General features: G+C 55.8%; 2 protein-coding genes across 2 annotated transcripts in view; one reads left to right on the top strand and one right to left on the bottom strand.

Moving 5' to 3' along the window:
• ITGB3 (integrin subunit beta 3) overlaps positions 1-4,093 on the bottom strand; it is a 23,888-nt gene extending 19,795 nt beyond the window's left edge. Inside the window, exon 1 of the mRNA XM_027702311.1 lies at positions 3,814-4,093. Coding sequence (XP_027558112.1) covers positions 3,814-3,871 — 58 coding nt within the window. The 5' untranslated portion in view covers positions 3,872-4,093. The remainder of the gene's footprint in view (positions 1-3,813) is intronic.
• Positions 4,094-7,184: 3,091 nt separating this feature from the next.
• Positions 7,185-9,169, top strand: LOC113976794 (reprimo-like protein). Its single transcript, XM_027702334.1, has 2 exons — positions 7,185-7,332; positions 7,893-9,169. Exons 1-2 carry the CDS (start codon positions 7,317-7,319, stop codon positions 8,354-8,356), a joined length of 480 nt encoding a protein of 159 aa, XP_027558135.1. The 5' UTR covers positions 7,185-7,316; the 3' UTR covers positions 8,357-9,169.
• The last annotated feature ends 331 nt before the right edge of the window (positions 9,170-9,500 follow it).

The raw sequence follows: 9,500 nt of genomic DNA, 5'->3' as shown, positions 1-9,500 counted from the left end.
CCTCCTGCCCCATCCCAGTGAAATCCCTCCTGCCCCATCCCAGTGAATCCCTCCTGCCCTATCCTAGTGAAATCCCTCCTGCCCCATTCCAGTGAAATCCCTCCTGTCCCGCCGTCCCAGCGAAATCCCTCCTGCCCTGCCGAGCGCCGGTGGCTGCAGCCGGGGCTCGTGCCATGGATTTGTGCCGTGCTGGGAGCCAGATCCACGCCTGGCAGCGGCTCAGCCCTCCGGGGGAGCAGGGAAGCATTACCCGGGCAGCCCTCGGCGCTCGGGATTAAACACTCGGAGCTGCCAACTCCAGAGCCACGTGCCTGGACACGGGAACAGCCTCCAAATCTGCAGGTCCCTGGGGAGCCCTGGTGCTTTGATACCCCCACCAGGACCGTGGCCCCTCGGTCAGGGCTGGGGAGGGGTGCCAGGGGCCTCCCTGGCCCCTGCCAGGAGTTTCCTTGCATTTCCACACTCACGTCCCTGGTGCAGGGGCTGTGTCCAGCTGCTGGGTCACGGCTGTGGTGGCTCAGCCCTGCCTGGGGCAGGGTTATAGCACCCAGTGCCACCAGCAACACTCCTGGCCCTGGCTCCTGTTTAATGCCACTGTGGGGTTTGTCCCCTCACAGTGGGTTTTAGCTGGTTCAGTCAGCTGGTTCTGCCCCAGCACCCACCCTGCTGGGGAACTGCAGAGCTGACAAGGGCTCTTGCCACCCGTGGGTGCTCTGGGATGTGAGACACACTGGCCCAAATCCTGGCTCAAACAGGTTTCCCCCATGACTAGAGCCAAGTCCCTCAGCCACTCCCTGCCTCAGTGTCCCCTGTGCAGGGTTAACTCCATCTCAGGGAGATCAGGATCCACTGAAATTCCATGTGGAGGAGATCCCGAGCTCCTGTCTGCCAGCTGAGCCCCTGGCTGCCTCCTCATGCCATGAAGCTTCAACAGTGTTTATGCTTTTAAGTTTTAGCTATTCCAGAAAGTTGTTTGGCTTTATCTATAGTGGTACAGCTAAAGATACAGGAAAGCAAGTCTTAATTATGTTTCCAGTATGTTTGGAGCAGAAAGTACATGCCCTTTCCTGTAGGGGTGAATATTGAGAACTCATTTTTGTTTCTAAAGCATATCCAGGTAAAAAAGTCTCATTTCTTAGAGGCCTTACTTTGAGCAAAGCTGTTCTGTTGCTGAGTTTTATTTTTACCTGTTGTTGTGCAGTTTTACCTTGTACCAGTCAGTACAGCTCAGGGCTAACAGGCCCCAGGACTGTCCCTTTGAGCTCATCTGCTGCCCACATTTTGGTACCAATCACCTCCTGTCTATGTGCAGCCTCTGGAACCTCATAATTTCCTTTCTCCCCCTCCTGCCAGCGCCCCACAGCCCAGGAGTCCTTGACCTGGTGTCCCCCCTTCATGCTGGGGATGTAACCCCAATTTTCTGGTGGATTTTGGAACAAGGGCCACGAGCCTGGGCAGAGCAGTGGTCTCATGGCCGGGCAGCTGCACGTGGGGGTAGATGGGACTGCAGCAGGGGCAGGGATGGGGCAGGGATGGGGCAGGGATGCTGCCACTCCCAAGGCTGCCCTGGGGGCTGATGTCACATTGTGCCACCGTGCCACTGCTGGTGGCTTTCCTTGGGGGGTCCCTGGAGGTCTGTACCTGCCCCCAGGTCCCCATGGTGTCCATCACTCCATGTTCCCAGGGCTGGAGGACCCTTCCCCAACCTCCAGCACCTTCCACAGCCATTCCTGGCTGCCTCCCATGAGGCTGGATGGAGGAGCAGGGCCATCCCTTCCCCTGGGAAGAGGCTGAAATCCGCTGGGTGCCAGCTGGGATTGCTCAGGGCAGTTATGGCCCTCCAAACGTGGGGCTGATCCTGCTGTGATCCCCCTCACCACGGAGAAATGGCCCTATTTTGGCATTCCCAGCACTGGTTGCAGGGAGGGTTTTGTGGGATGTGAGAGCACAGATGGAGAGGAGTGGAGGATGTGGAGGATGTGGAGGGGGCTGCAGCTGGAGTCCCCTCAGGTTTTGCCCTGTGAGTGCCTGGCAGTGCCCCCCAGGCTCAGACACAGCCTGGCTGTGAGCAGGTTAACACGGTCCCAGCACAGCCTAAACTAACAAATTCTGTGGGTTTTAGTTACCTTTTTTTTTTTTTCATCTTTGCAGCTTATTTTTCCAGCCATAAAAACTAATAAACCCAAGTACAAAAGCTGCATTTTTTGACTATGAAAGCAGCTGTTCTCACACACTGAGCTGATCCTAAAGACTCTGGCTTTTTAAACAAACAGCAATCCTGAAATCCAGGGAAATGGGAGATAAACTGGGCAGGATGATGGGAATCACCCACCTGGGGCTGGGCCTGGGGCCCTGAGGGAGGTGAAATCATAGAATCACAGGGTGATTGGGCTCAGAATGACCTAAAGATCATCCAGTTCCAACCCCCTGCCATGGGCAGGGACACTTTCCACTATACCAGGTTGCTCCAAGTCCTGTCCAGCCTGGGATAGAACACTTCCAGGGAAGTGATGCACGTGGAACACCCCAGACATCCATGGCTTGGCATCACCCTGCCCTGGCTGGGGAAAATTACTCAGTCCAGTCTGCACTAGGAGTAACCTGTGAGTGCCCCAGGAGCAGCCACACGCTTTGGTTTTTCCCCCTCTGCCAATTTGAGCAAGAATGTGCTCACAGACAACCTGATAAAGGCATTTTAGAAGACTTGATAAAGGTACAAACCACACCTACTTAACATCCTCTCTGGTCTTTCTGCTCGACTCAACGATAAGGATCTGGCCCCGTTTTTGGCTGATCCCCACCCTGCCAGTCCGGGGGTGTTTCTCCTCTCTGAACCTCTCCCTTCCTGCCAGCATCTTGTTGGGGATGGGATGCCCCAAACTCAGCTCAGCTCATCACAAACACCAACACATAGGGCCAGAGAAATCAATCCCCTGCACAGCCCCAAACTGCATCTCTGCCAACTCAAACTCTTCCAGGGGTTATCCCGTGTCCTGTGCTGGTGACAGCTCCATCCGGCAGCAGATCGGAGCCTCAGGCTGTTCCTGGGAATTCACCAAGGTCTGGAAGTCTTTAGACAGAACAATGTTGCCCCAAACCCCCCGAGTTTGGCCTCGAAAACAATGGGACCGATTTATAAATCACCGGTTTTGCAGTTGCAGGATTGACTTTGAGCCCTGGGAACACACCTGGGGGAGGGGGGGAGATAACGCTTTTCCAGGCTCCTCTGTACTTCAGACATTGGGGAACTTTTCTAAAATACAAACTACATTTGTCCTGGGATCACCTGATGCCAGAAATCAGAGTTTTTAAAGAAAAGCAGCAAAATAACACGAGAAAAAAATAACACAAGACATAAATGCCCCCCTGCCCGTGCTCCTAAAATGCTCCGGACGCAGGAATTACCTGCCCCGTGAGATCTGCCAGTGAATTCTCTGTTTGGGAAAGACGGAGCCCAAGCCACACTCCAGTCCTTCCATTACAAACCAGCACCCAGAGCCAAACGCAACGTAGGTAGAGGATACAAACTCGCCACACCCAGTGAAAATAACCCACCAAACCATGTCCTGACCCTGTAACATCCTTGAGAACCCCCTGGCCCCGACCCAGCCAAAGCCCAACCGGCTCGAGCCGAGCTTTGTGTGTGGGAACGCGCCGCAGTTCAGGCTGCCAGCTCCCCCCTCCCAGTGATTTTCCCAAGAAATCGCGGACCCCGGGAAGGCAGAAAGTCCTGGGATTTGTAGAAATAGCAGGCGACAGCTTCACTAAGCGACCCGGCTCTAAGAAGTGACAGCGGTGCCAGAGCGAACCTACCCCAGGCTCCGGCGGCGCAGAGCGCCAGGATCCCGAGCGCCAGCCAGGCTCGTCCCATCTTCTCCTCCGAGCCCCGAGAGCGGGGGGCCGCTTGGACCAGCCCCTCTGAGAGGGCTGGGGAGCAGCTCGGGAGGTTTTGAGCAGCCCAGGAGGTGAATCATGGGTCGGGCTGGATGACACACATGGCGAGCGGAGGAAACTGCGCCGGGCTCGTCAGTCGGGAGTCAGGAGTGCCCCCGCCCGCCCCTCCGCCCGCTCCTCATGCTGCTCTCGCTCTCCCAGCTCGCACAGGGACCTAAGAAACCCTGGCAGCGAGTCCTCGGCACTGGTGACCTGCAGCCGCGGGGCTGGTAACAGGCTCTTTCCCATAGGCTCTTCCGCCTGGCTTTAATTCCTCGCAAAATCTTACGCGCTCCTTCCTTTCGTTAACTCTTGCGGGAAAGGCGGCTCGTTTTAAACCCCGGCTGAGCCACCCGAGTTCAAGGATTTAAGGAGAAATAGAGCAAATACAGACTGATATGTGTATTTGCCCAGAGAGGGGTAAATGGGAATATCCCAGCTGGGAGTTGAAGGAGACCCAGCCAAAAATTGGAGCCGGTGGAACCAGTTTGGGTACAAAGCTGGACATGGGTTCAGCTTGGGGCCAGATAATTTGGACCTGATTTTCTTCTTGCTTGTATTGTTTTTTTCCCCTCTGTGTCCTCAGGAATGGAGGACACACACTTGCTAAGCAAGTACAGGGAATGGGATGTGCACAGAAATGATGGAGCTGCCTGTGGATGCCTCCCAAAGGGGTTTTATCAACCTGTCATTGCCCAGCAACACCAAGGGCAGAGACAGGGGAACTCCACAGACAGGCTGGGGGGCAAAAGGGAGAGAAGGGCTGTTTCCCTGGAGCCCTGGGATGCTCTCTTCCCACAGGGTGACAGGGGTTGGGGACAGTAATGAGGCAACCCTGGGTCAATATGATCCAACTCACAGGAATTCCAGGCAGTAGAAAATGAGCCCATATTGGTACCAAGAGCTGCAGCCACAGCCTGGCAGTGCCAGAGGCTGCAGGGGATGTGCCCAGTGCTGTGTGAGAGCACAGCCCCAGGAAGGATGGGGATAACAGCACCTGTCCCACATCCCATGGATCTCAAGGAGGTGGCAGTGTCTGTGAGGGTGAGATGGAGATGTGGACTCTGCTTCAGGGTCTGGAGCTTTCCTTGGCTGTGAAAGAAGATGTTTTGATGCCTCTTGTCTTCCCCAGCAGCCCCATGGTCCCTGTGGGTGCTGCTGTCCCCCCGTGGTGCCTGGGCTCTGCTCACTGGGATCACTGGGATCATTGTCTGCCTGGGATCCAATTCCCTCCCCAGGGCTTGTTAATGAGGATTTGGCAAAGGGGACTAGAAGTCCTTTGACCCTCACATGGTGTCAGAAAGGGCTGTACCTTGGCTGAGACATCAATACAACCCCCAGACCTGCTTTTGGGTAGCTCTAGTCTTGCCCTGCTTCAGACCCCAGAGCCACCTTGCACTGCAGACCCCATTAGCCAGTTTTAGGGCATCCAAATTCCTTATTTTCTGCCTGGACGTGCTGCCTACGTGTCTTTCTGCCCACATGGCTGTCTGTGCCCATGTGCTACCCTGTGTCACCCTGTGACATGTCCAAGTGCTTCGTGGGAGGGACAATTGATTCATCTGAAGTGTCCAGAGAGAGCTGTGGGACCCTGCTGGGTTCTGCACACCCCCAGACCTGAGCTGCCATCCATGGCCCAGGCTCTCTTCACCATCCTGCCCAGCACCCAATTGCCCAACCTGGCAAGTGCTGCTGTTCCCAAGGGTCCTGCAGCTCCCTGAGTCCTGAAACTCCCTGCCCAGCGTGGGCTGTGATACTCCCAGCATGGTGCAAAAACTCTGAAGAAGAAGGAAAAAGTAATAAAATGAAGTATTTCGCCTGCCTGGACCTTCCCAGGCTGGTCATGCCTGAGAACAAGGATGGCAAGAACTTATCCAGCACGTTTGGGTGGAATTTCCCAGCCAGCTGCAGGAAGGTGCTGCTTGTCCTGGAAACATCACTGGGATGTGGATGTCCCATCCCTGGAAGTGCTCAAGATCACCTTGGACAGGGCTTGGAGCAACCTGGTCTAGTGGAAGGTGTCCCTGCCCACGGCTGGGGGGCTTGGAACTAGATGATTCCAAACCGTTCCAGGATTCCATGATGTTGCATTCAGGCAATGTGTAACAGCCAGTGGGATGCTCTGGATTTTGAGATCTGTGGTGGGATAAAGGCAGGGGAGTGTTTGAGAGCCCAGGCAGCCCCATCGCCACAGGTTGTGACCCAGGAGCGTGTGTGCAGCCCAAATCCATGCTGGGGTGTGCTGGGAGAGGAGAGGCTGGAGCTGGAGCCACCAGAGGGAGCAGAAACTCCTTCAGTCTGGGAGCAGAGCAGGGAGAGGAGCTCCCACCCACCCGGGCTGGGGCACTGCTGGTGCTCTGCTTTCCCGTGGGGATTTTTCCTGACCCTCAGGTTAAATACAAGCAGCAGCTCGTTGGATCAGGGCTTTCACCTCCTTCCTGCAAGTGCTCCTTCTGCAAAGTGCCCTCACAGTGGGAGCAGCTCAGGGAGAGAAACACCAGGTGCTGAACAAGGAGGAAAATGCAACAAGTAAACCCCAAACCCAACAGTTTTGGGCCCCTAAAGTCACAGCAGAGAGCAGGGGCACAGGTCCCTGCCCAAAAGGAAGATCAGCTGGCACTGACCCTACAAAGCTCCCCCCACCCTTGGTCAGTGCAGGCCCCTGCCTTTGGCTGCAATTCCTCCATCCTCATTTTAGGATTATTACAATCCCCTCGGGGGCTGGGCAGAGGAAACGAGCCAAGATGGACATGGATAAACCGGGACAAGGTGCTCAGGCTCTGGTTTGGGGGTGATCTGCTGCTCTGTGCCATCCACACACGATTCCAGGCACACCCCAAAGGGCAGAGCTGGGGAGTCAGGGCATGGCAGTGCCACGGGCACAGCCCTGGGAGGAGCAGGGTCAGGAATGAGCCAGACAGGGGTGGGCACCCTGACCTGGGGGTCAGTTTGGGAGCTTGTGCAGACACAGAGAGGGCAGCAGGGATGAAGCTTCCCCTGGGATTGTCCTGGTGGGGCTGAGGGGCCTGTGATGCTCCAGCCCTGGATGCTGCTGTGGGACAGGGCAGAGATCAGGGGCAGCACTGCAGAGCTGCCCTTCAAGGGGCCAAAGGAGCAGGAGGGGGGAGAAGAGAGAGACCAGTGTGCTCTGAGGAGGAAACCCCCGGCCAGAGGAACGGGGCTGGATCTGCTCCTCCAGAGGCACAGGACAGGCATCGCCGAGCAGAGCTGGGGGTGGACCGGCTGCGTTGGGCTGCTCGGGGAAGGAGTGGGTGGCACAGAGCAGCAAACAGGGCTCAGCGACGGCAGCGCTGACCTGAGGCTCACAGGAGCCTTCGGGGGAGGGGACAGGGACCTGCCGGGAGGAACAGCGGCCGTGCAGGATGCTTTTGGGAGCAGGTGTGGGGGGCTGGAGGCAGGGCTGAGTTAGGTGCTGCTCCACAGGGCCTCAGGGGTCAGCCCCCAGCCGGGGGTGGCACAGGGCTGGGTGTGGGCACCCGTGGCAGGGCAGAGAAGGGGTGCCCAGCGTGGGGAAGGGGTGGGCAGCAGGGTGAGCGTGGAGGGGGAGGAAGGCGGTCCTGGGGGGAGGCTGGAAGGGGGTGGAGTTGCTGTTTTTTGCTTCGAACACGGTGAGGACTTCAGCGTGGAACTTGCATTTGTGGAGCTCCCAGCCGGCAGGCACCAGCTCTCCCTCCCACGGGGGAGCCCCGGCAGCGGGTGGCACTGCTTTAGGGGGGCAGCTTGGGGCAGTGGCCAGGGCAGGGGGCATGGGGTGATCTCTGGCTGCCGTCCTCTCCCCCGAGCCCCCTTCGCCTCTTCTCTCTCTCTCTCCTTTTTCCTGGTTTGGGAGCTCGTGCTAACGCCGTGCCAGGAGGGATCTGGGAGCCAGCCATCCCTTGGCTGCATCCCGGGCTTCCCACCTGCTCCCAGCCTCGGGGAAGTTTCCCTCTCCATCCCAGGCGCTGAGAGAAGGAAGGCAGGAGGTGCCCCGGAGCCCGTCGAACCCCGGCTTGCAAGGGGTGGGCAGGGGGCCAGCCCAGCTTCCCTTCCGCCTTTTCCTGAAGATTTTGGGATCGCTCGACAGACCATGAATGGATCCTTTTTCAACCAGACTCTCCTGGAGCAGGGAGCTGACCCCAACAGGACCCAGGGCTTGGGGGTGCTCATGGCCTGCTGCAACGGGACCGGCGCCGTGCTGGCCACCGACGGCGGCTCCTCGGCGCTGGGCCCCGACGAGAGGAGCCTCTTCATCACCAGGGTGGTGCAGATCGCCGTGCTCTGCGTCCTCTCCTTGACTGTCATGTTTGGCATCTTCTTTTTGGGCTGCAACTTGCTCATCAAGTCCGAGAGCATGATCAACTTCCTGGTGAAGGACCGAAGACCTTCCAAGGACGTGGGCGCCGCGATCATGGGACTTTACTGAGGCTCTTGTAGGCAAGTGAACTGGCTGGACCCCGGTGCTGAGATGCACATTCCGTGTGTTTGGGGCAGCTGGGGGGAGTGGGAAGGGAGGGAGGGGTCTTTTAATCTGTCTGTGTCCACGGGAAAGCAAAGCTGTGCTTCCCAGCCAACAAACTGTCAGTGTGAAGGGGGAGATGTCCCCGGAGCTGGGTGAAGCACAGTGGATGCCCAGCATCGTGTTGCATGCAGAAATGGCTTAAGTTGTGCATGAAACTTGCAGAAACAGTGATAATGTGCAGATCTGGAGTCTTTCCTGCTGTTTCCTTGGATACTGCTACCTGGGCTTGAGGGCTCAATTAAAAAAAAATAAAAAAAGGTAAATAACTCGTTATAAAAAGAAAAGAAAAGAACAAACTAAAGGAAAAGCAAAATGCAGGGCGTAGACTTTGTCTTTGGCAGGGGCAGGGGAAGGGAAGAGCCCTGTGGGTCGTACAACCAAGTCTGCATGCTCCAAAATGTGTCAGTCCATGTGTCAGTGTTCTGGACCTTGAGCATGCACCTTCTGCTGGTTTTGTAACAGGGAAAGCATGTTCTTCCTTATTTTTCTGAGCTATCTTGTTAAATAAACTGGTACTTTCTTCTTTCACATTCTGCTGAAGGAAGAAAAGGACCCAGGTGAACACCAACCCCATTCCACCCCCAAAACAAAAGCATGCTTGTTTTTGTACACACCAGCCTTTTTTCCAAGTGCTATATTGTTATAGTCCTTGAGGTTTTTGTAGTTTTTTTGCAAACTGGTGAACATTCAGGAAAAAACCAACCTGTTTCAAAAGAATTTTGTGGTGTCTTTATTCTTTGTGTGTGCGGAGTTCAGGAATTTCAATCCTATTTCCAGGTATAACCATCTCACCTTCCAAGTGAACTGTAATCAGAGGTATTTCTTTAAAGCAGAAACCACCACCATCATTTTTCCCAGGCAAGTATCAGTTATCACCAGCAAATAAATTCATCAGGAACTACACATTCCAGGCTCATATTAAAAACCTGCACAGTGCTGAAGCAAAGACTCATAAAGATGCTTCGAGTGCCTCTTGTGAAGCGAGATTTCAGCCTTTGAGTTAAAACCTCCAGCTCCTCTGATCCTGATGAGCTGTCAAAACTGAATT

The sequence above is a fragment of the Neopelma chrysocephalum genome, unplaced genomic scaffold (assembly GCF_003984885.1).
Source record: "Neopelma chrysocephalum unplaced genomic scaffold, ASM398488v2 Primary Assembly neopelma1_182, whole genome shotgun sequence".
Taxonomy (NCBI): domain Eukaryota; kingdom Metazoa; phylum Chordata; class Aves; order Passeriformes; family Pipridae; genus Neopelma; species Neopelma chrysocephalum.
The sequence above is the reverse complement of the archived record's forward strand: the minus strand, read 5'-3'. Positions and strand labels throughout refer to the sequence as shown.